Consider the following 25,512-nt stretch of genomic DNA (forward strand, 5'->3'; position numbering starts at 1 on the left):
AACTGCCGACCTTCGAATTGGCAAGTCCTAGGCTCTGTGGTTTAACCCACAGCACAACCCGCATCCCTTAAGTGCCAGTCTACTAGTCTTCTCATGTATTATTTCCCAGGCTAAACTGAGCTCTTTGGCATACACCCTTAATATTGTGGCTATTTCATTTCGTTTTCTTGCATTGCATTTATATACCACCTTTCAAGGAGCACAAGGAGGTATACATTGCTCATACTTGGTTGCCTTATAGTTAATGTGGTCTAGGCTAGTCATTCATACTCCTTTGCATTTTAAAGCACAATATTTGGGAACATACACACTAGACATGTTCCTCAAAAAAGAAGAAATTCACTTTGAATTAAAATGTATTAAATCCTCATTTTCCATTTCCATTTTTTTTTTTATCTAACCAGAACTTAAGAAAAACAATTAAGTTATTTTATAAAAGTTTCATCTTTCTGGCTCGTGTTATCTTGCTTTTAGGAACAAAATTATATATAATCAAGTACGCTTTACTAATCGAGACTGAAATAAATAATTCAGTTACTGCTAGTGAAGAGTAAGGTTGTACCATATCTTGAACCTTATTATTACATTATATAACAAAAGTGGTCTGTTTTTCAGCTTTAAAAACTCTCTTTCCTTACTCTTATCATATTAGACAGCTGAGTCATATAAGCCGTGTCCCAGATTCTCATGCCAATCTTTGGGGGAAAGGGAGGATTAAATCTTTTTCCACCTGCAATTTACAAGTGGTTTTTTTTATTTTTTTAGTTGCATCACCCTGACTTGGTGGAAGGTCTGGTACTTGTTAACATTGACCCATGCGGAAAAGGATGGATGGACTGGGCAGCATCCAAGGTAGAATTGCTCTTCCATAATTGGGATGCCAAAGCTGACTTACATTATTTAGTTACTGGAATTATGTTTTAGTGAATGCTTTGATATTATTGATTACTGCTTTGCCTTTCATTTGTTTGCTTTTTTTAAGCACAGGTCAAACTCTTCTGTTCTTTATTCTAATTACTTACATTGTATCACTAGAGATACCCAGCCATATAGCTGACACAGAGCCAAAGAATATACTTTTCTATATACCATATTTTCCCGTCTATAAGACGCCCCCTATTTTGGGGGACTCAGATTTGAGAAAATGGGGGGGGGGGAGATGGCCCAGAGCAAGGGTCAGCAAACGTTTTCAGCAGGGGGCCAGTTCACGGTCCCTCAGACATTGTGGGGGACCGGACTATATTTATTGGAGGGGAAATGAATGAATTCCTATGCCCCACAAATAATCCAGAGATGCATTTTAAATAAAAGGACACATTCTATTCATGTGAAAACACGCTGATTCCAGGACCCTCCGCAGGCCAGATTTAGAAGGCGATTGGGCCAGATCCGGCCCCCGGGTCTTAGCTTGCCTACTCATGGCCCAGAGTATAAGACGCCCCCTAATTTTTCCTAATTTTTAAGGGGGGGGAATTAGTCTTATAAACGGAAAAATACGGTACTTTTTCTATGGCAATGCATATGGAATGCAACAGGCAGTTTAAAAAATAAATAAAAAAGAGCCAGTGGGATGGAGCTTTTAAACAAGAAAAAAAATACTTACTTTTGCCTTCATATGCACTGTTGTATAATTGTTTGCCAGATTTATGCACATCAGGGTAGCCAGCGTGGTCCCCTCCATATCTTGGATTACATCTTTCATTAGCCCCATCATGTCTGCGCAGAAGTAAAATCCCACTGGATTTAATGTGGTTTCCTCAAAAGCAAATGGGTGTTGGAGTTGTGACTGCAGCCTGTTCTGTGTTGCTTGACTACTGTGTAGTACCACCACTTGAAATAACTTGACTTTTCTTTTTCCCCAGGTTTCTGGGTGGACAACAAACATTGTGGACATTGTTCTGGCTCACCATTTTGGTCATGTAAGTCAACTGCTGGATCCAATATCGAAAATGCCTCTTAATATAAAGAACTTTAAATAAAAATGAACTGCTTTGATCCTAACCTCAGTAGCTGCTTACAATAACATTATTACTGTCTCAGTTTTGGGTTGGGTCAGTAAAAAAAAGTGTGTGTTGACATTCTACTGCCCTTTTCTTGAGCATTCTGGGATGACCAGGCATTACTAAACATTCCAGCATTGGAATATTTCCCGTGTGTTGATTCTTTATGTGTATATTCATGATGCAAGTACATGTATATGTGACCTCCCGCTATCTCTCCTTCCTTTACAGCAAGCTCTTCATACATGTGTTTTATTTGTAATATTTATATTCTGTCTCTTAGGGCATAGGCCTCTCAATGTGGTGTACAACTAAAGGAGTTTAATTTGAAATACATCAGAGTGTTAAAAAAACACACATAATAATCCAGAATTATAAAGAAGTGCCAAGTTTCAGGAATCAGTTCCATTAAAAACATTGTAAAAGGCAAACTAGAGCAAATGAGTCTTAAAGGGCATGTTTGAAAGTTTGTATTGAAAGGGTTTTTTTGTAGTTTCATATGACAAATTCCTCGCATATTTGCTTTTTTTTTTTAATAGCATGGTTAGCAAGACAACTAATTAGAATATTTGTCATTCTTCACCAGGAAGAACTGCAAGCTAACTTGGAGCTGATCCAGACCTACAGACTTCATATTGCCCAGGACATCAATCAGGAGAACTTACAGCTCTTTGTCACCTCCTATAACAGGTACATGACTGGTATAGAATCCTGTTTCACCCCCCACCCCAACCTTGAAAGTATAATTGTGCATACATAGTGCTTCTGCAGCAGTTGACAGCATGTATATTGGAATAGCCTTTGATTTAAAATAATCAAAGAGCTTCCCTCGTTCAAGAAGCTTACCAGGCTCCCTTCTTCAATTTAAGATCCAGTGCCATCGACATGTGACCCTATAATGTTGTTCTAGTTGTCAGGGCTTTTTTATCTAAGCAAAATCTTAGTCTGGTTGCTTCATTCTTTTTATGCTTTCTAGCTTATGAATAGAGCAACCAACTAGGAGATAAAGTAGTCATGCGGCAAGCTGAGGGGTGGATGGGGACTAAAGCACATGTGCCTCTTGTTGGGTAACAAGGGGGAAATCGTGCACCTCGCAGAGTATTAACTCGGCCCTCCAGATGTTTTGGGACTACAGTTCCCATTATCCCTGACCACTGCTCCTGTTAGCTAGGGATGATGGGAGTTCTGGTCCCAAAACATCTGGAGGGCCGAATTGGGGGATGCCTGAGTTAGGCGATTCCCACGTTGCTTCCTTCCTTGATTTGGTCCTCTCCTATTGTCTTCGTAGCCGTAGAGATCTGGACATTGAGAGGCCAGTCTTGGGTATGACTGAAGAGGCAGGAAAAACACTCAAGTAAGTTTATCTTGGTCATCTTTGAACCTGTGCTTGAAATTATGTGGAATTCCTTTTCTAAGTTTAGCCATATTCTGTTTCCTCTGTTTCCCCATTGCCCGTGTACCCAGAGTTCCATGTCCTTTAAAAATATTAATGTAGTACATGATTTATCTCCTGTTGCATTGCTTTTGGTAGAACAACTTGCAAATTGGACACTAATTGAGTTATCTGCACCCCAAATATCTACTTCAGGCTATCTAACTGCCTTTATTTTTATTTAATTCATTTCTCTCTCCTAAAGTTGAAAAAGACCTCCAAGTCAGTTAAACCCCAACCTGTTGCTGATGCAGGAAATCCATTGATAGATACATGGCTCTGCAGACTCCGCTTAAAAACCTCTAACAAAGGAATGCCTTCTAGGCATTCTGTTTCACCGTGGCGATTCTTCCTAAAGTTCAATTGAAATCCCCCTTTTTTGTAATTCAAACCAATTGGTTCTGGTCCTACCCTCTGGAACAACAAAAAACAAATGTGATCCATTTATGTCATAGCCCTTCTGATGTTTGAAAAACTGTTGCTGGGGTGATGGATGTTTCATGTCACAGGCCTTCAGCCAGTCATTGCACTGCACAGTGGGTATCTGCCCTAAAGCACAGATAATTATTTCCCCAAGCTCCATCATGGGGGGAAAGTTGTACATGTGAACAAAATATGGTGAGTTCACATTCCCAGTGGCTCTATCAGTTGGTACATGCATGTTTGAATGAATGAATGAATGAATGAATGGATGGATGGATGTACACTGGCATTAAGTACATTAAGAAATAGTGGTCTAATTTAGAAATATAGCATAATGAAGTATTCATGAACATGACGTTGTATCCGGTGAAGTCACTGTGTGCACGGAATGTCTTCTGCTTGCACAACAAACCTTTCCCTCCCCTACATACCTCCTGCATCTCCCCAAATCTTCTCTGGGGGTTCTCCCAAGACTAGCAATAGCTAGTATGGTGGGATGGTTTGTTGCAAAACAATGGAGGTGTATTGCAGACCAGAAATGTAGGGTATTCAAATGAACAGGAACTGTAATACAAATGATGGTATTTTCTTAGTTTAGGGTTGCTTTATAGAAATGCTAGCAACTCTTAGAAAAAAAATAAAACAGCAGAATTTGTGATAGCAGGAGTTGGTGCTTGTTTAAGTTGTGCAGACTACAACTTTATTCTGTGGGTTTTGTATAGGTGTCCTGTCTTATTAGTGGTTGGGGACAGCTCACCAGCAGTTGAAGCTGTGGTAAGTATGCCTGGTTATTATACTCCTTACTCTCCACTTCCTTCCTTTCTTGGAAGATAGAACTGCAAATTTCACACAATCCGTTCAAGTAGTATCAAGTGAGATGTTTGCTTCTATCCACGAGTCTTGAATTTGTGTGAGGATAAAATACAGGCCATTGCTTTTTAAACTATTCGCTTATTGATTTTCATATATCACAATATATACTCATAACAAAGTTCCCATTTTCCCACCCCCCATATACAGTTTTGTGATAGCAGAATAGTCAAGGAATTATTGCTGATCGTAAGGTCGGCGGTTCGAATCCCCGCGGCAGGGTGAGCTCCCGTTGTTCGGTCCCAGCTCCTGCCCACATAGCAGTTTGAAAGCACCCCTAAGTGCAAGTAGATAAATAGGTACTGCTTTATAGCAGCAAGGTAAACGGCATTTCTGTGTGCGGCACTGGTGCTGGCTCACCAGTTGCAGCTTCTTCACGCTGGCCACGTGACCTGGAAGTGTCTTTGGATGGCGCCGGCTCCCGGCCTCTTGAGCGAGATGAGCGCGCAACCCTAGAGTCGGTCACGACTGGCCCGTACAGGCAGGGGTACCTTTACCTTTACTTTTATTCTGCTGGGCAAATGAAGGTGTCCTTCCAGAGATCTCCTTGAATTTGCCAGTGGTCTGTATTCATGTTCTTTTGTGACGGCATAAGAAAGAAAGCGGAACCATTTTTTAAATAAACTTAGTCTGATTTTTGTTATTAATCCATCATTGCCATACTTTATCTGTTAGCTTGTCCATCAGAGCCAAGTCCCAAATCTGTAAAAATCAGATTTCAAAAAGATTGCCATTCCAAGTGCTCCAAAATTTAGCAACAGTAAGTCTGACAGCTGTCATAAGCTGAGTTATGAAATACTTTTAATTACTGGTGAGCTGTCAAAGCTCTTTGACACAGGTATAATTTCTCCTCCTGGTGTCGTAACGTTCAAGGGGAGGGTGGAGGATCTCAGCCCTGAACTGTAGTTAATATCTGGGCAAGTTTCAGCATACATATCCTACCAGTTAGGCACAGATTGGGGTGCTGGTGATTAGATACTTGTGTCTAGATCCATGCAGCCCATTCTGATGTTATGAAGGCAATGTATATTGAGCGACTCTTTTTGTCTCTCTGTCTCTCAGTTCATTCCCTTCTGCTCTCACAAAGATTTCAGTGGGTAAAATAACATCAACACCAGCCCTGAGAGATGTGGTTGTGTGAATTGGTGTTGCCACTTCACTCTCAAATTCTCTGTTCTCAAATCAAATGAGTTTTCAGTACCATAGTTTCTTTGGCTGCTATAGTTAACAGATTAGATAAGGCTGTTCAAGCTTAATGGCTGAGCAGAAATTTGAACACAGGACTTCCAAGTCCAACTTTTTATTCACTTACAGATAGGTAGCCGTGTTGGTCCGCCATAGTCAAAACAAAAAATTCCTTCCAGTAGCACCTTAAAGACCAACTAAGTTAGTTCTAGGTATGAGCTTTCGTGTGCATACACGCTTCTTCAGATACACTGGACTTCTGTTTCAGTGTATCTGAAGAAGTGTGCATGCACACGAAAGCTCATACCTAGAACTAACTTAGTTGGTCTTTAAGGTGCTACTGGAAGGAATTTTTTGTTTTTATTCACTGTATTGGCTTTTGATGTCATAACTAGACTTTATTAGATATAACCAACATTGTGCACTCTGTGTTTTGGGACTACAGTTCCCATCATCTTTGTCCGTGCTGTCTGAGGATTATGGGAATTGGAGTCCAACAACATCTGGAGTTCCCCACATTGGGTACCTCTGGTCTACATGTTCATGCATCTTTCATATGGGGGCTGGTATATCAGTCACATTAGATACCCGGAAAAACTCTCAATCCTAACTTCTACTACTACTACTACTTCTTCCTCCTCCTCCTCCTCCTCCTCCTCCTCCTTATGTTGCCCATCTGACTGGGTTCCCCTAGCCACTCTGGGCGGCTTCCAACAAATTAAAACACAATACGACATCAAACATTAAACATTTCCCTGAACAGGGTTGCCTTCAGATGTCTTCTAAAAGTCAGATAGTTGTTTCTTTCCTTGACATCTGACGGGAGGGCGTTCCACAGGGCGGGCGCTACTACCGAGAAAGAACAAGGGCATTGTATCTTATTTACCAAATCCCATACTTCGATGTGCTGCTGCTGAAGTATGATATTCCTGTATCCAGTCCCCACCTTTGCTGGATCCTTGGTAATAACTATGAATTAGATAAATAACAGAGAGGGGAAAATAAATGCTGTTTTGTGCTTTGTAGGTTGAATGCAATTCACGGCTGGATCCAATGAATACAACACTCTTGAAGGTAACCATCAACTATGAGTAGCTGTCTTGGGGGCTGCCATTCCAGAGTTCATTGTGGTTCCTGGTTTGCCATCCTCCACTACATAAGAAAGAGCCTGCTGCATTGGACCAAAAGGCCCCATCTAGTTCATAACTCTGTTCTCACAATGGCTGACCAGATGCCTATGGGAAGCATGTAAGCAGATCCAGAGGGCAACCCTGATAGCCTTATTCTCCATTGACATGTGTGATACTCTTTTAAAGCCATCCAAGTTTATATCTTTCACTATCTCACGCAAGAATGAATGCCATAGTTTAATAATGCCCTGCATGAAGAAGTATTTTCTTTTGCCTGCCTTGAGTCTTCATTTGAGGTCCCTGAGTTCTACTGTTATGACAGAGGAAGAAATCAGAGTTGTATACCTGCATTTAAGTGTACTCTGGAGGCTGAAATGGCAGCAGGGAATGGGTTTGTGAACAGCTGTGCTTCCTCTTAGTCCAAATCCAGAAATGAGGGCTAACCTCAACCCTATTAAATATACTTCCCTTTCGCCATCTTTCCCAGTGGCTAATGTCACTGAAGGCCCCCCATCTCAGCATGCCATTCGTTATCTTTCCCTGAGGAAACTTCAATTTAAAGCTATGTTTGCTGGAAATAGACACTGTGTCTCAGCTTGATGCTATAACCCACTACTTGCTGGGCTAATTTAGGCTTCATTTGTTTGCTCAGCATTTTCAGCTGAATGTCATTTTATCTTGGTTTTGACTCTCTCCTTTCCCATTTCTTCTTGCAGATGGCAGACTGTGGAGGGCTCCCTCAAGTCGTTCAGGTGAGCTCTCATTTTAGTGGGTCTCCTGCATCTTGTATGCTTTTAGGGGTATGAATAATGGCTATATTTATATTTATGCTTATGCTTATGCTTCTATTTATATTTATTTTTTCAGCCTGGGAAACTGACTGAAGCCTTCAAGTATTTCGTGCAGGGAATGGGCTACAGTAAGTTATAACAACACTGTTTTATTTCACAGAGGGCAGGATTGGGAATTACCTGTCATTCAGACCCCACTAGGCTGCTGAGAGGTCTATTTTGTTCCCCATTGAGACTTTGTGTTTTTCACTATTGGCCAATAAGGGCCATGCATATTGCTGGATTTAGAAGAAGGCCTTGTCTGAACTGTAGGCATATTTGTCCCGATTCCCAAATTCCTCAGTGAGTGGGTTAAATTGGGAGGGTTCCAGAAAGGAAAATGTTAATTGCCAAGGTCTGTCTTGTGGTTAGATTGGCAGCCCTGAACTTGTATTCAAAACAGGATCAAGCCTTTTGCTACAGGTAACTTCATGGGGGGGGGGACTCCTACATCACCTGTCTTCCTGATCTGTGTGCCTGTAGCAAAAAGAAGGTACATTGAAAGAAATTAATTTTAGGGTGGGGGGGGGAATAACTTGACATTTAAAGGCCCAAGAAAGTAGAAACTATATTTGCAGACCATCTAGTGTGGTGTTAAGCACATTGCCTGAAGTTCTACCATGTTGCAAATACTGAAAGACTGAGTGTTCAGGCTTGGTGCTCAAGCAGCGTACATTCTTCTAGGCATGTCATTTCTTCACTAACCTGTATTTCCCATTCCCTCTCTTGTCTTTGCTTCCAGTCCCTTACGTGCAGCTCAGTCACCTGAGCACTGAGTCAGGTACCTACAAGTGTGTGGCTGGTTTGACTGAGTTACTTTTTTTCTGACGTGTTACTCTGCTTCTAGCATGGCCTGGCGACATTTTGCATTCTTAGGCCATCCCACTGTACGCTTTTTGCGCTACGATTTTCTTAGTGGTTTCATTTGCATTTGGTTGACTGTTGCATGGTTCTGCAGCTCAGTGATGATCCAGGAGTAAAATCTATGATTCCTGGCTTCTTCTTTTGTTAAACTACTATGTGAGCATAGTAGTTTATGCACTCTTATGCACACACAGAGAGGTGACTGCATTGCAATGAGTCTTCGGCAGTTATGCACATCAGGCCTTAAGCATCCTCAATCATACGCGTGCATTTCATTTTCATATCTGAGAATGGAATCATATGCTAAAAATAAAACGGAATTCTCAACCCCGGAATTTCCTCATACATAGGTTTGCCATATGTCTGGAATTTCCAGAAGACCGCTGTCTCTAGCAATGTCTGTCCAACAGCGTTGGGCAAAACTCAACAACTTTTCTGTCCGGGTTGTCACTGTTTGAAATACGGCAACCCTATCATACAGCAGATGTGGGGGGAGAGGGCACTTGCAAGTTGGAGGGGTACAAAATGAAAGCACAACTAGGGAATGTGGGGGTGGAGCAACTGGCTGGGATTGTATCTGCAGGGGACGTTGGAGGGATTAAGCACCTATTCCCACCTGCTGTTTCTCCTTTACAATGTCCCCCACATTTGTTTCACCATGGTAAACATGGGTTTTGGAAACTTGCATTTGCCAGTGTAACATTGTGCTATCGCCTTGGAGGCAGCTCCGAAAAGGCGATGCGGTTTTTTTGTTTGTTTTCCTGCAGCACCACTCCCCCCCCCCCTTCCACTTTACGCTTCTTTCATTTCGAAGGCATTTTCTAGTAAGGTAAAACAAAACTTGCTTATTTCTGGTCTTCACTGCCTCTCTCTTTCCAGTGCCATCTGCAAGTATGACCAGACTGATCCGCTCCCGGACCCAGTCGTCCTCCAGCGTTGGCTCTGGAGAGAGCAGCCAAACACGGTCTCAAGCCAGCAACCCAGGGGAGGCAGCGACTGGAATTCCTGGAGCAGCTGGCGCTCCTCAGACTATGGAAGTATCCTGCTAAGCAAGCAACCATCTTCTGTATCCAGACAATCCCTCTTCTCCCCTTCTGAACCCACCCAGAATCCAGTGTTCACCCAAACATGTGGCATTAATAAGTCCCCCTCCCAACCTTGTGCCTGCCCATCTTACTTGCCACCTTCTCAGCTATTTGTCTCTTTGGCATTATGTTCCGAATCTTTTCTTTTTTTCCTGCATTGGCTACAGAAACATAGGCTGTGTACAGACATTCTTGAAAACAGGAGTGGGCTTGTGGGCCTTTGGGGTGGGTTGGGTTGGTTGTGCAGGGTGAGTAACACTTTTCCCCTACCTTTGCTCCTTTGCTGACACACAATCTAAAGCAGTCTCTCTCTCCTTTCTCACCACACGGCCGCCATGTTTCAGGTGAGCTGTCTGCTTTGCGTTTTATTCCACGCCACCACCGCTCCCGGCCTTCATACGTAACCTGCATTTTGACAAAAAGGATTTTACTGTGCGGGTATTTGCTCAGTCTTGGTTGTTGTTTTTTTACTTTTTGGAACATGCTCTTAGAAAGTGGGGAGGTTTCATGACTCAACCATGGCTGTCAGCTAATCGGCGCTGCACAGAGCAATGCTTTGGGCGGGTGGGGAATATTTACGAGTGACTCAAGGGCTGGCCAATCAGTGCTGTGCTAATCTAGCTTCTACTCAAGCTGGAAAAGCAGAAACCTCCTGAGCTCAGACTGTGTGTGTGGCACAAGTGTGGCAAATGAGCTTCCCCAGCGCGCTCGTCACATCTGTACGCATCCATTGCGCTAACATTCCATTGGTGCTAATGGAGAGAGTTACTGTACTGTGCCATTCCTCCCCACCCCCCGGGCCCCGATTCCTGTGTTGTCAAACCATGTGAAAGTGGTGGGTCTCCTGTTTTGTTTTGAATCCAAATAATTTCTGTGGCTTGTGCACTTAGAACTGCTTTCTAGTCGTGCTTCTGCTGAAGGTTATTAGGGCTCTTGCCTGCAGTCTTTACAATGTCTTTGGGGCGGGGGTGAAGATTCAGTGTTTTAAAACTTCAGGGGTGGGTGGGTCTTGAATCCTGCACTGTCTGAATTCTTGAGTGCATCCCGGCATATATGCTGCATATTTTCACACTGTAGGGAAGTGTAAGTCTTTCATAGCTGAGGTGGGTGAAAGGCATGCAAAAGGATCTCCTACCAGGGCTGCTGGGACACCAATTAAAGAAAGAGCAAGGTTTCTCATGAGCTTAGCTCTCTCTGATGAAAGTGTCCTATTCAGCAGTGTACAAGGGATTTTATACGTTCTGCGATAGCCAGAGTGCTGGGTTGTAGAGGCTTTAGAAAGGGAGCTGGATTATATTTAGAATGACTGACTTCTGCTACCCTGGGGGTGGGCAGCAGGGGGGCCAGTGCTTTCCCAAGCTGGAGAAGAAGAAGAAGAAGAAGAAAACAGTTGGCTTAAGATGTTCATACAGATATCTTACCCTGACTGTTTCATGATAGTGACTTGCACAATCAATTACACCTGTTAGACAGCCACTCTCCAAAAATGAAATGAATTTTCCAAAATATATTTAATATATTTAATGGTTGAGTAAAGTGAACTATATATTAACTGAAAAACCATAGAATTCTAAATCATTGATGGAGGATTGTTTTTTCAGCCTAGGTCCAAGTAGTCACACGGTGTTCTCTGGTAATAATGTCAGTTTTGATGTAGCAGCAATTTTGATGTTCAACAACTGGGAAGTGTTTATTCTATATTTGCAATGCCAGTTCTATTAAAGTGTATGTAGTCCAATCCCACCCCCATTTTCCTGGTTTAAAACTGGCATTCTGCAAACTTCCCTATTCACTGCTATAGCCTCCTCATGGGAAATCCCCAAGCCTTTTAATTATGAAACATGCTGTTTGCAATATGTGGGAGTAACTTAGCAAACTGGTCAGCGGAGACTTCAGATTATGGTTTTGGACATATGGAGGGACAGACAAGCCAATTTTATAGCCTTTCCCCAAGCAGTTATGTTGCTACAAAAACTTGGGGTGCGGGTGGGACTATATTGGGTCTATGATTTGTTCTGCTTGCATCATGCAGGCGTCTTGAGCTTGTATTGAGCTAAGGGAATGCATCTGTGTACTGTATAATGTAACAGTGTGCTCTGTTTAGGGCCTGTTTTTTTATATATTTTTCATAGGCTGATATTAAACTCTATTGTCTTGACAAATTCAGCAGTCTTGATAGAAGTGGGTAGGTTTGCCCTGGGAGCTAGATAGTTCCCAGATTATATTGATCTCCTGAATTCGAAAGGTTGCTGCTTTTCTGCTTCCCGTTGGGTCACAGAAGACCAGAAGTGTGTGATTTCTGATCTGCTAAGAGGGTGAAATAATTGCTGATGTGCTGCTGACTTATTCATAATATGGTGGCAGAATATACTTGGCTCATGGGGCCAAGATCCTTGGAAAAACCAGGTTCAGCTCTGTTTCAAATAGGGAACTGGAAGATTCTGCTTGGGAGGGAAAATTCGTACCAATTAAATAAAGCTATAATCGAGTCTCATTGTTAATGTGGCTCTGTGTGTTTATTCCATGTTTGGACTAGTCTCCATTAATTTCCAGAGCTCAGAACTATCAGATTTTGTCATCAAATGACTTGGTCATCAAATGAAACAGTGAGTTTCTCCGATGTTCAAAAACACAAAACCCAATGGACAGCATAGCTAGTATCCCGTCAATGTTTCTATGCAGTGCATATATTTTTGAGTCGTTTTTGAGTGCCATGGTAGAGAGGCTGAGGTGTAGATAATATAAAAAAATCAGGTTGTGTAGTTATAGCATGTAAATTCCATCCAGAATTTTGAGATTGGGGTGGTGGAGGGAAGAGTATGAACAAATAAAGTGTAACACGGTGCTGAAAGTTCCCTTACCCTATGGCAGGGATGTCCAACCGGTCAACCACAATTGACAGGTCAACCCCCAGATGATAGTGGTAGATTGCGGTTTATTGCTGTTGGTCACAGGACCCCTTCCCTCCGCGTGGGAAAAAGAGCATCTGACCCAGCCCCTTGTTCTTCCCTTCAATGGCACACGATTACGAAAACGAAACGAAAAAAAGCTCAACTGCTTTGGCCTGCTCCCCCGAAAAAGCTTAACAACTTTGGGTTCGCCCCCCAAAATGTGTAGATCACTGCTAGACCACCCCCCCCCCCGGAGTAGATAGCAGCCTCTTGGGAGTTGGACGTCCCTGCCCCATGGGAACTGCTCTTTCCTAGACTACTCATGACGTTTCATATTTTGTTCTGAGCTGGAACCCATGGTTATGAGGCAGATCAGTAGTTACAACACCAAAGATATTTCTAAGCAAGCATATTGTTCTTACTGAGGCCTTATGAGTCCACACACACACACACACACACACACACACACACACACACACACACCACTGTTCCCACCCTGTTGGCCTGAAGAATGTGGATCTTAAAGGGCTACATCTAGAAAATAAGTCAAAACAAAATAAAAAAAATCCTTCCAGTAGCACCTTAAAGACCAACTAAGTTAGTTCTTGGTATGAGCTTTCGTGTGCATGCACACTTCTTCAGATACACTTCAGATACACTGGTAGTGTATCTGAAGAAGTGTGCATGCACACGAAAGCTCATACCAAGAACTAACTTAGTTGGTCTTTAAGGTGCTACTGGAAGGATTTTTTTTATTTTGTTTTGACTATGGCAGACCAACACGGCTACCTATCTGTAACTAGAAAATAAGTGTTAATCTCTCTTCCAGTGGCCTCCCACCTGATGCACTCCCCATATTGTTGGGCAGGCACAGTGCAGGAGGCAGCTATTTAAGATTCCTTGCTTGGACTCCGTGAGCTCAAGGCCAGCACCAGTACAGCTGCTCCAGACTTAATCAGCTCACCTTTGGACTCATGCCCAGGGCTATGATACCACCTTGACCTAGTACAGTCTCCATTCATAAACTTTAGTATTTCAGTTTGGGCAAGTACCAGAAATGTGAAAGAAACAAGGCTCTATTGGGTCCTTTAAGATGTGGAGAGATCCATGAGGTATGCAGGAAAGTCCATTAAAAAAGAAAAGCACACTGGTTTCTCCCCCCCCCCAAAAAAAAAATTGCACATGGACAACAGAAAGCAGCATGCACTAGGAGTTATGCTGCCGCTGGGGGTGGGGGTGGGCAAAGACCTTCGGGGGGGGGGGGGAAATGTCCTCAGGTGGATGTGGTTTTCTCAGAGATCCCTGACTCTCCCCCACCTCCAGATCGTTTATATTGCGCAAGAGAATTTCCCCAAAGAGTGGTTTCTGTAACTAAAAATCAACAGATTGAACCAAAAAAAGGGTGAGCAAAAGTAATTCTCACATGAGAGTATGGCTCTCTCTGCTTGGGACAGCATTACCACGGAACTTCATAAGCATAGTAAATTCTTCGAGACGGAGTTAACAAAACCATGCCTGCTGCTGAAATGTGTACACTCCCTTGCTATTTACAATTGCAGTTGCTTGTGTCTCAACACACACCATTACAGAATTGATAGTACCAGAGGTCTTAACACCTGGAATGATCCGCTAAGGTACATACGATGTATATTACCATATGGAGAAGCATTGTGGAGGTTCCAGGTTTCTTGATCAAAATGATTTTGAGTGGCTGTTTTGAATATGTTACAAATATACGTCTGACACCTTATTAACCCAGATTCTTCCATCTACTTTTCAATGTGCCCTTGTGACCTTTGGGTGCTGCCTACGCAAATGCAGCCTCACGTTATTCTGAGGGTAGCTTTGTGAGGTCTTTGCATACATAATATTTATGACTAATACTGCCAGAAAGCTCCACTTGTCCATGGATGATTTTTTTTTTAATATAAAAGAAATCTACATTGGACATCTAAACTTCCTGATGTAGCAATCTGGGGGCTGTGACTAGTTGACAGGAACATCAGGGAACAAAGTGCTTCATCGGGATCTCTAAATACATTGAAATACGAGTGCTCATGGAAAATGTTCATGATGTTTGCTACTCACGTTACTTTCCATGGGACTGAGGAAACTGCAGAGGTGTTATCAGAACTACATCTCATGGTAAGAAAACAACTTGAAAATAGTTGGATAAAATGGTTATTATACCATCAAGTATTGACCTGAAAGAGCAGAAAATAGGTTTATTCCACTGACCACTTGCTCCACTTTTGTTTCACCCATTGTTTGTTTTTGTGAGGTGTTTGGTTGGTTGTGAGGTCTATACTCACCACCAGCTGGAGATGGTGGTGATGATAGGAGTTTATTTTAGGCTGCTGTGAAAGATACAATCTCATAAATGGCAGGTAGGCAGGAACTTAATAGTACTGAGGCCTCCTAGCACATGAAAGTTTGTATAAGCTAACCAACCAACTGCATTGCTTAAGGACCAAAGTAGGGCTGTTGTTGTCATTATTTACTGAATTTATATCCAGTCCTCCCCTCCCCAAGGAGCCCAGGGAGGCAAACAGATGTACCACTTAAAAACAAAGCAAAAGCATTCTAAAAGCAATTGAAAACATTAATTCATCCAGTGATCTTAAAGCAGTATGCTTTGGCCACCAAAGGCCCGAGCAGGTTGATGCTGCCCCGTTTTAGGGAGTAAACAGTTGACCTGCTGCCCCGTTTTAGGGAGTAAACAGGGCAGGTTGTGAGGAGCGCAAAGCCCTCACATTCCCTGCTGCTTTCTCCATTGCAACCTCTCTCAGCATCCCTTTCCCCTCAGTCAGACTCTGATGCCTGGTGTGAGCCTGGCTGCAAAATAGATGCCGGAGAAAAGAGACTGCAGGGCAGGTATGCCACCTCCACATCTATGCCCTTTGGTTGTCTAAACTGAACCACCTCCGCTACACGAGACACTTTCTGGATTTAAAACTTGCAATTCCATGCAGTGTGTACCTGGCTGTCTAGATTCTAGAACAATGGTGTTCCTTTGGGGGACAAGAAAGGCCATTCTCCATAATTGGCCACCAGTCCACAGGTAGTATCTAGCCTGCTACAATTACCTGACTCTACTTTGTGGTAAAATAAAGTCAAACACGGTTGTAGAAGCATCTGTTTTCTGTGTGGTTTCCTCCCCCCTTTTTTTCTGTCACACCAACCATTTTTCCACTTGCGTCAAAAGGAAATTGAGCAGCTTGTGGGTTCTCGAGATTCGGCTCTTCTCAAGAACATGCAGTCAAACAACAAGAGCGGCACAAACTCACCGGCTGTTGGCTTAAGCTGTGCTTCAGGGAAGAAGGGCCAAGAGGATTCTGCTGCTTGGATTTTACTTGTGTACTTGTGTACAGAACAAGAGGACAGCCTGTTGCTTGGAAGACGCTGCAGCAAGAAATCCAAACTACTGAAGAGCACTGAATGCAGAGAATCTGGTCAGGTGTGTTTATCTTTGGACACTGTTCATTAAAGGAATAGGTCTAGATTTGTGTTGGTGCATCCCTATGTATTGAGTGATGCGACCCAGTGTTCTGACTCCTATCCAGAAACTATTACAGCCAGGGGAACTGGGGTTGGGCTCTACCCTACCAACTGTCCTCAAGGGTTCTGTTTTGCAAGAGAGCTTCTTTCTTGTCACATCACCATCTTGCTGTGATTTCTGAAGAGCCTGTGGCCATTTGGTGCTGGGATAGACAGGTGAGTGGTGCTCACAGTCGCATCACTGGGAGCAGAAGGAACTGTTATGGAGCTAGAGACCATGATGCTTTTGAGAAATGGAACCAAGGGTTTGGCAGATTTTATGGTGATAGTAGTAGAAGACTGGTGGGGCAAAGAGGCCACTGTAGGTGAATAAATGCTTTGCTGAAGTGTGCTTCGTTGTAGGATTAAGATAAGTAGGAGAATAGTGAAAGAGGAGCCTTGAATGTCCCTGGTACCAAGGTGGAAACCACAGAGGTGTGAAGAGTAACCATGAGGCTTAGTCTACTAACAAAAAAACAGCACTACAGGTTAACTTTAGGAAAGCCTTTTTTAATTGTTGGGGCAGATAGCTATGTTACTGGCCACCAGGGCTGAGATCCAGAACTGATCTTTGTTGCCTGGTCATACTGAGTACGGACTTAAACTCTACTCAAAGATTATTTTATCAATAGGTAATCTGTTTAGCTTCCAAGCTGTGGGTGAGACATAAGTTTCAAAGATAGTGGAGCCATCACTTCCAAACACGATTAGCCAGTGTATATTGTAACCAGGTTAGAAATGGATGGTATCTTAACACTGCCATCCTAGGCATTTGCTCTCAGCAGTACAGTCCAAACTGATTTGCAAAGTACTTGGGAGTACATCAAACTTATGGCTAAGGCTATAAATTCCATCTTTTCAAATGAGTGTGACATGTCCTAACTTGGCTGTGTTTTGTGCTGCAGAGATTCCTCATTTGTTCACCTCTACTGTAGGGTAGTCTTCACTGAAGAGTGTTGTTGTAAATAAAAATATGCCCTTTTCCCTTATGGGGTATCCAAGAGCCCATATAGAGTCCTTACATAGGTTCCCTATTGGTAGGAGAAAATAACAGAGGCCAACCAGAGAATATTGAGAAGCAAAGCAGCTAGTAAGCTTGGTCTTTATTGATCTGTTGCAACAGGGTACTCCCCTCACACGCAGGAGAGGAGGAGGACCCCCAAAATTGCTGTGCAAGGGCTTAAAAAGACTTTTGAAATTCCCATTCTCTAGATCAAGACCACCCTCAGAAACATTATGCATACATCACAGAAGGGGTGTTACCTAAGACAGCCCCTCAGATACATCCCACCTACATCACAGAAATTTAAATGTTGTTTTTCTCTTGTCCTTGTTTATCTCTTGTCTGGCAGGTTACTTGATTGGATTGCCTGGGGAGCCTGGCCATTCTTTTGTAGTGGTAAAATACTTATTTCCTGGGCCAGGTCACAGGCAATCCTTTATTCAAACAGGCTCACACCTTTATTCAAACACAGATTAAGACAGGATTCGTGAAGGAAGAGACAATGGGGAGGCTTTTCCATTTTGACCATGCAGAGAAACATTTGCTCAGTTTAGGAATCAAAATGGTTCCAGGTTGGCTTTCCTGTGCTGATCTATGTACGTGTGGTTATGAACGTTGCCATATATCTAAGACCATAAAATTCCTATCACAGTGTTAATCACCCCCTACTGGGCAACTCAAGGCTGGATTAAAGTGGTTGGGGGTTCCTACACCAGTTTCCCAAATATGGCCCCTCTTATCCAAAAAATGAATGCACGAAGTAAGGAAATACATAGAATCATAGAATTGTGTAGAGTTGGAAGGGATTCCAAAGGTCACCTAGTCGAGTGTCATGCCCTACTGACTGAGCTATCAGATACCTCAGAGAAAGACTAAGCAATTTATTGTTGCATAAGCTTTCATGGACTACAAAAACAACACCACAACACTCTGAGCAAGTGTAGTTTCATTTTTAAACTCGCTTCTCATGGTTTTTGCTCACTTTTGCCCACCAACTTACTTCACATGGCTAAAGATACAAAAGAAGGCAAGGCGAGGGCTCAGTGCTAGCATCCTAGACATCCAATTTTGTTTCCTTTAACCAGGATGGTGTACCTTTGTACTATAAAGATCCATATTTTTCTTGGTACTGCAGTCTTGCAGAGTAGTACAACTCCAAGGCTTCAGTCCTTCTTAATCTAGCCTGACTATAATGCTTTACAGAGGCATAACTCTAGCTTGTTTTCACAGGCCAGGCCAGCTTACGTCCTCATGACCCCTCTGATTTTGAGTCTATTTCCAGGGTTAACTAATTCTTGCTTGGGCTATTAATGTTAACTTGCCTTGCGGACTCAAATCAATAACCAAACCAATGATGAAGCCAGTAACTTCTTAAAGAGGCAGCAAATGGCTTTGCGGCTTCTTGCCTCTTTCCCTAACACAATGCAAGGACACTTCAAACACTTGGCAGATAACTTAGTTCAGAGCAAATGATGAATAATGGCTGATAGAAGAGGTGCTGAGCACAAGGTCCTTTGGAGCATGTGACTGAGTGGAGCCAAGGACAGAGGACTCCAAGCTGGGAACCTAGATTGGCATTTAGTTTTAGCATGTAGAAAAAGCTCTTATATCATTGGTGAGCAACTGAATGGAAGCTCAACAGGAGGCTGGATGCAACCTTGAAGTTGATGCTGATGACCCTCTGTTTTCTCTCTTGTTAAAAGGTCTCTCTCAATACTGTGATTTTAGACCACTATTACTTAAATCTACCAGCTGACGGCAGACTGTGATGGGAAGTTTGCCCAGCAGGAGGAAGCAGATTGCTACTCAGCCAAGCCCACAGTCCAACGTGCAGAACAGCCAGGCCCTTGGCCTCAGCCGGGGTGTCAGGCCACAAGGTGGGAGGTTGTTCTGTGCTACCGATCCCTGGACATAGAAAGCTTAGGGTTGCATCCAATGCTAGTCCTACTCAGGGTAGATCCACTGAAATGAATGACCACTGCTAACTTGGGACCATCAGCACAGTGGAAGGTACCAGGTGGGGGAAGGATGATCTGGGACTAGGAGAATCAAAGTGGTGCCTTCTGGATAGTCTCGGACTACAACTCCTACCACTGCTGACCATTGGTGATGTGTTGGCTAGGACTGATGGGAATTGGAAGTCCCAACCCTATATGGAAGGCACCATGTTGGCTGCCACTACTAGTTTAAACACTTCTCAGCTTTGCTGGCTAACTAACTGGTGAAGCAGGAATGTCTTAATCAGGCAGGGGAAGGCAGCCAAGAGGGGGCAAAACAAAACTCCCTGGGGAGGGAGTCCCACAATCAATAAGCCTTTTGCGGTGCCCCAGCCACCAATGGGATGTCAAGAGAAGCCGCCTCTGTTTATTTGAAGGTTTGCACAGCTTCTGTATGGGAAGCCTTTTAGATCATTTGTTGCCAGTACAGTGGTACCTCAGGTTAAGAACTTAATTCCTTCTGGAGGTCCGTTCTTAACCTGAAACTGTTCTTAACCTGAGGTGCCACTTTAGCTAATAGGACCTCCTGCCACCGCCGCCACACGATTTCTGTTCTCATCCTGAAGCAAAGTTCTTAACCAGAGGTACTATTTCTGGGTTAGCGGAGTCTGTAACCTGAAGTGTCTGTAACCCGAGGTACTACTGTACTTGGCTTATCATCAATGTTCTCTGGGCAGTTAACAAAGAAAGGCTAAAAACCCATAAAACCCAGTCAACTAGAGCTCTAAAAATTAACAGCAGCCCCTGTACCAGCTAAATAATCTAAGCCTAAGCTATTTAGGGCCTGAATTTAGGGCACTTTGAATTGTGTCTGGAAATGAACTAGAAGCCAGTGCAGCTGTTATAATAAGAGTGAACCCTGCTCCTAGGACACCTGAAGTTTCCTGATACTCTTCAAGGGCAGTGGGAAAGCTCGTAGGAAAGTTCAAGGCATGGAAAGATTGTAAGTCGTTTGTTAACTATGTCTTTATTTATTAACTTGTAGGTGAGAGTACCCCTATAGCTGTTGCTGTGTGTAATTTCCCTTCTGGACATGCAGAGCCAATACTGTGGATGGGAGAGCAGCTGAATTTGCTATCTGAGTGAGTTCTTGCACTGAGATGATGAATGACAGAATTCCCCCTACCCATCTTGAGACATACACGAAGGTGCGGAACAGGGGTGTCCTTGTGGAACTGGCCTGAACTCTGAGACTTTTGGAAGTGTGATATGGCTAAGCTCTCTGTCGTTTGTGCTTAAGGCCCAGTTCCTTTGGCTTCTACTTGAGTCTCCACAAAATATATAAAAGATAATTGAGAGCCAATGTGGTATAACAGAATTGGACTATGACCTGGGAGACCAGTGGTTGAATTCCCTGCTCATTGGGTGACCTTGGCCCAGTCAAAGTCCCTCAGCCTAGCCGATCTCACAGAGGTGTTGTAAGGAGAAATGGAAAGGGGAGAACCATGTAGACCACCTTTAGCTCATTGGAGAAAAAGGTGGTATACAAATGTAAGAAACAAGTCAGCCAGTCAATCTTAATTTTTAGAAACCATTTGTCACCACAGAAATACAAATAGTATATAAATACATTTTCACATAGATGGTCTCCAGCACATGAGACCTCATGTTATATGATGAAATTTTGTGTGATCCATCTGGGCTGCTAAGGAAACTGAGAAACATTGGGTACTATCCAACTAAGGAATCCCCTGATCTCAAGGATTTCTGCTTGTGTGATGGGACTTCCCCTCCACTCCTCCCCCAGCCACACCCTCCCCATATCTGCTCCAGAGGGTTGGGGGAACCCCTAGAACAGTTAGGGGGCACGGGGGAAGGAGAGAGGGAGAATGTTCCATTGTATAAGCAGAAATCCTTACACCGACTGAACATTCTCGTAGTGCTGTGTCGAATTTATCCCCATCTATCAACAAATAACAGATTTTCTCCCTGTTACAGTGGTGCCTCGCAAGACGAAATTAATCCGTTCCGTGAGGCTCTTCGTATAGCGGTTTTTTCATCTTGTGAAGCAAGCCCATTGACAGCTTAGCGGATTAGCGCTATTAGCGGTTTAGCGGCTTTTAGCGGATCAGCTGATAAGCGGCTTAGGGCTTAGGAAAAGGGGGGGGGGGGAAACCCTGCAGGAACTCGCAATACATTTTCGTCTTGCGAAGCAAGCCCATAGGGAAATTCGTTTTGCGAAGCGCCTCCAAAACGGAAAACCCTTTCGTCTAGTGGGTTTTCCGTCTTGCGAGGCATTCGTCTTGCGGGGCACTACTGTATTTAAAAAGGAAAGCTGCTGGAAACAGTATAAGCATTTTTGTCACGGTAATGGCCAGCCCCTTTCCCTAGTTCTCAATTATGAATAGGGAAGATCTTCAAGGAAGAGGTCATTGGAAAGTCTTGATGCTCAATTTTACAATATGCTTTTCTTTTAACAGAGATGGTGAATGGTGGAAAGTGGAGTCAGTAACTACGGGCAAAGGCTGCTATGTTCCCAGCAACCATGTTGCCAAAATCTCTCACGGGTAGGAGTTTCTGCTTTCCTGTTTATGCTGCAGCAATATAAATGATCTGGTTGGGAGTAATTTGGGCAGCAGTAGGGCAGTTCAGGATGTGTGCCCCCCCCCCCAAGAGCTGCCTAAGAGTGCCTATCCCTGGAGGACCCAGTCTTAGCCTGCATGGGACAAGCGTTCTGGGCTGTAACAGTGGCGTGTGTTTCTCTTCCAGGTGGCTCTATGAGGGCATCAGCCGATCAAAGGCTGAGGAGCTGTTGCTGCTGCCTTCCAACAGTGAAGGTTATTTTCTGATCAGAGAGAGCCAAATGAAGAAAGGTATTGAGTCTCTTCAGAAATCTTCTGACTCGCTGGATTCTAGGGAACAAAGTGGGCTGAAGAGTGTGGCTCAGAAAGTTCAGAGGTGATGATTTTATACTACTTTGTGGCCTGATGGTGTTCTCTCTCACATGCAGGTTGCTACTCTTTGTCTATCAGACACGCAAATCGTGCTTCCTGGGATTGCGTGAAACACTATCGCATTAACTGCATGGAAAATGGCTGGCTGTACATCTCCCCTCGCCTCACCTTCTCGAGCTTGCAGGAGCTGGTGGAGTACTATTCTGGTAATTTTGTTTTTCCCTGCTTCCGGGTTGATAAAAGGGAGAGATTAAATTCTGTTTTGTTCCTGCTTGAGGCGGCCTCCAGTAGTTACGACGCAGTCCTGGTGTCAGCACCTGGCATACTGGGCTGACACCTTGGGCCCTCTGGTGGCTGTATTCTCACAGCAGCCAGCCACTTCTTCCTGACCTGCTCATGCCCTGCTACTGCAGCAGCAGCCCTTTACTCAGCCACCAGCTAAGCCTGTGAGTGCCAGTGTATGAGGGGGGAGGATGGCAGTCTCCCACCTTGTTGCTGTAGTGCAGGGGTCGGCAAGGTTTACCTTGCCTGGGCCAGTTCACTCCAGCGGAGATCCCTCCGTGGGCCGGATCGCGTGCGTGCCCACAATTTTTGGTGTCTGCGCAGACTCGATTTTTGGCGCTACAAAAGTGAGTCCCTACACCGTGCTGGTTTGGTGCAGCACGTGGGGACTCACCGAGCGGGTGGCTCAGCGGCCAGTTAAATGACCTCCCCATGGGCCACCTGTGTCCCATGGGCCTTAGGTTGCTGACACCTGCTGTAGTGCGTAGGAGCCTGTAGTGGGTTGGATACACTGGCTCCCTCGAGAAGGGAGGCTGCAGCAGGTGAGCCCAAATGCCAGAGGGCACTGGGAAGCTCTATGGAGATCAGCCTGCCCAAGTCCTCCCCAAAACTGAAGTCAGGCCTTGACAAATCCTCTTGTGTAAAAAGATGAGAGTTGTGCTAAAGCCCAGTGGGTAAGTAGGTGGACCAGTCCATCTGTTATACCTGTGTAGGCAGTCATTTTGCACTAGCAAGTGAGGGATAGATGGATGTAGAGAATGAGAGGGCTCTTGATGAAAGAGGCATCTCTCATATCAGCAGGTTTGACCCAAGTGTAATATCTTTAGTTTCTGCCATAGAAGAGAATAACTGCCATGCACTCCTGTCAGAAAAAACAAATGTGTGCTTAAAGAGGCATCATCAGGGCTCTATAAGCAGCAGCTATCAATGCAGGAAAAGCCTGTAGTATACGCTGCCATAAGACTACCTTAAAAGAATTACCGTAACAGACTCCAGTCTATGATAACAGACTGACTCTGTTTGTGCACTTTGTACTTGGAATTACATTTCATGCACAAGAAACTCTGATTTTCTGGATGTTAACAGCCTACAAACTCTCATCATCCTTGACCATTAGCTATACTGCCTGGAGATGATGGGAGTTGGAAGTTCAACCACTGGAGCAATACAAATTCCTCATCCATGACTTTAACGGGTTGGATGGTTGCTCTTCACACATGCGATTGTACACACTGCCTGCTATTCCTCTGCTAAACTTCCTGGCTGGGCAGCAGACGGAAAAGAGGCTCATGTTGCTTCTGTAGAATGAGTGGGAAAGCTGAGCTTCCCTGGCCACGAGAAATCACAATTTGATACCCATCTTATTTTGTACTTTTTGCACTGCTCAACTTCATTCAGCACATGGGTTTCAATCCTATGCTTGGTAAAACTAGTTCTGGGTGGTGTGCAAGTGTGCTGCCACTCACACAAATTGCAGCCTGCTTCTTTGCCTTAGGGAACGCAACAGGATGCCTTTTCCTTGCTCATGCTAAAGTGGTGGTGGTGGGCCCTCCAGTCGCTTCTATCTGACTCACAAGCTTGCTCTGCATCCTTCCAAGTACTTTGGCTTGGCTAGGATGTATCCTTGAATTGTGACCATGCCTTGAATGCCTGTGTGTGTGTAGAAACCTCCACCTTCTTTACATGCAAGTCAGTCTACTGCACAAAATTAGGAGCTGCATCTTTTGCTCTGGCATGCAACCTCCAAGATGCCCACAGGGGAATGTGGCCCTTGAGCTGGAAAAGGCTCCTCACCTCTTGTGCTGCCACCAACACACTGGTTTAAAATAGCAAGGTTGAAACAAGTATGTGGCGATCAGTGCGGTTTAGCTTTGTTTACTGCTATGCGCTTGGTCTGGAATACCTAGTGGCTATGCATGGAAGGCCCAGATTAGGAGATTCTTTCCTCCTTTTGTTAACAGAAGTTGGAGATGGTTTATGTTGCTGCTTGAAGGAGCCGTGCTTCATCCAAGGCTCTACATTGTGGCAGAAGTCTAATCTTTCCCAACCAATGGTAGTAAAGAAGCCAGCTCTCAACTGGGAGGAGATCAGCAGGTACTTTATTGTTATCCTCTTTTCTTCTAGCACAGAACTCAGGACAGAGTTCCTAAGCAATCTCTTTATCTGGGCTCTGGCTTGTATGAATTCATGTTGCTGCACTATCAGCCTTCAAAACCATGTTCTGGTCGGGCATCCTTCCTCTAAGGAGAAGACAGCAATTTTTGCAGACGGTCGCTGCTGTGATGATTCACTGGTTGCAGCAAGCATAAGACCATTTAATCTGTAGTGGGTAAATACTTCTGCTGCAAGAGAAGCATTTGGTTGCACTTGCTAATAGCAACAAGAGATAAAAGCAAGTTTCTGACAGTGGTATGATTGGGATAAGCAGTGGGGAAGTCTGCCTGCTTTTGTGTGGGAACAATCTACCAGAATGCTATAATGAGAACGTCTTTGCAAGAGAAGGATGTTTATCCTTCTGCTTCACAGCATATTTTAATATTTCAATGTTTTCTCCTGTCTAGCTCAGACTTGTTGGCAGAAAATCCGCTAGCAGACGACTCGCCAATTAGCTTGGGCCTGAGGGAAGCTGTCACTTCCTACCTGTTAATGACTGAAGAGCTGCCGCCAGAGAACACAATCAGTGAAAAGTGAGAAAGATGCAAATAAGGCTACTGTTGGGAAGCACTTCTGGAATGTGGAAGACAGGACTTCAGTACTGACCTCTTTCTACAGTTTTTAATGCTCTCTCACATTAATTTATCTACTTAATAATTATATTCTGCTGGTCTTCCATCATGTGGATCCCATTGCAACTACTGACCAAACCCAGACCTGCTCAGCTTCAGCAAGATAGCGGCCTCATGTAGTTACACATGGCCTTGATGGGCTTCATTTACGAGGACTATACATATATGTATTTATAATAATATTTTTAAATAATAAAGCTTGGCTGTGTATTTATGACTACTCCTATAAAGCCCTGCATTTCAGCAAAGTTCACTTCGCTCAACATCTGTAAAGGATATTTACATGGCAAAACAAGAAGAACC

General features: G+C 43.8%; 2 protein-coding genes across 6 annotated transcripts in view; both read left to right on the top strand.

Moving 5' to 3' along the window:
- The window catches only part of NDRG3 (NDRG family member 3), a 55,996-nt gene extending 45,017 nt beyond the window's left edge, over window positions 1–10,979 (top strand). Inside the window, exons 8-16 of the mRNA XM_081864820.1 lie at window positions 766–852; window positions 1,863–1,919; window positions 2,587–2,690; window positions 3,289–3,354; window positions 4,578–4,629; window positions 6,937–6,984; window positions 7,757–7,792; window positions 7,908–7,959; window positions 9,614–10,979. Of these exons, the coding sequence (XP_081720946.1) occupies window positions 766–852; window positions 1,863–1,919; window positions 2,587–2,690; window positions 3,289–3,354; window positions 4,578–4,629; window positions 6,937–6,984; window positions 7,757–7,792; window positions 7,908–7,959; window positions 9,614–9,783 (672 nt within the window). The 3' untranslated portion in view covers window positions 9,784–10,979. The remainder of the gene's footprint in view (window positions 1–765; window positions 853–1,862; window positions 1,920–2,586; window positions 2,691–3,288; window positions 3,355–4,577; window positions 4,630–6,936; window positions 6,985–7,756; window positions 7,793–7,907; window positions 7,960–9,613) is intronic.
- Window positions 10,980–13,515: 2,536 nt separating this feature from the next.
- SLA2 (Src like adaptor 2) lies at window positions 13,516–25,439 on the top strand. Of its 5 annotated transcripts, none has more exons than XM_081864814.1 (8): window positions 13,516–16,167; window positions 18,954–19,127; window positions 20,227–20,329; window positions 21,668–21,754; window positions 21,957–22,060; window positions 22,198–22,347; window positions 24,385–24,517; window positions 24,990–25,439. In XM_081864814.1, the coding sequence occupies exons 2-8, from the start codon at window positions 19,019–19,021 to the stop codon at window positions 25,030–25,032; spliced, it is 729 nt and encodes a 242-aa protein (XP_081720940.1). In that variant the 5' UTR covers window positions 13,516–16,167; window positions 18,954–19,018; the 3' UTR covers window positions 25,033–25,439. The 5 variants fall into 5 exon arrangements, with proteins under 5 accessions (XP_081720940.1, XP_081720937.1, XP_081720938.1 ...); XM_081864811.1 differs by having other exon boundaries at window positions 15,387–16,424; window positions 18,979–19,127; window positions 24,985–25,439; XM_081864812.1 differs by having other exon boundaries at window positions 15,387–16,167; window positions 18,979–19,127; window positions 24,985–25,439.
- The last annotated feature ends 73 nt before the right edge of the window (window positions 25,440–25,512 follow it).

This window comes from Podarcis erhardii (assembly GCF_964252035.2).
Source record: "Podarcis erhardii genome assembly, chromosome: 6".
Lineage (NCBI taxonomy): Eukaryota > Metazoa > Chordata > Lepidosauria > Squamata > Lacertidae > Podarcis > Podarcis erhardii.

Coding starts and splice junctions, on each gene's coding strand:
- SLA2 (XM_081864811.1), top strand. CDS start 19,019: ATGGGAAGTTTGCCCAGCAGGAGGAAGCAGATTGCTACTCAGCCAAGC. Junction 21,755..21,956: donor GTTGCCAAAATCTCTCACGG/GTAGGAGTTTCT, acceptor TTTCTCTTCCAG/GTGGCTCTATGAGGGCATCA. Junction 22,061..22,197: donor AGAGAGCCAAATGAAGAAAG/GTATTGAGTCTC, acceptor TCTCACATGCAG/GTTGCTACTCTTTGTCTATC.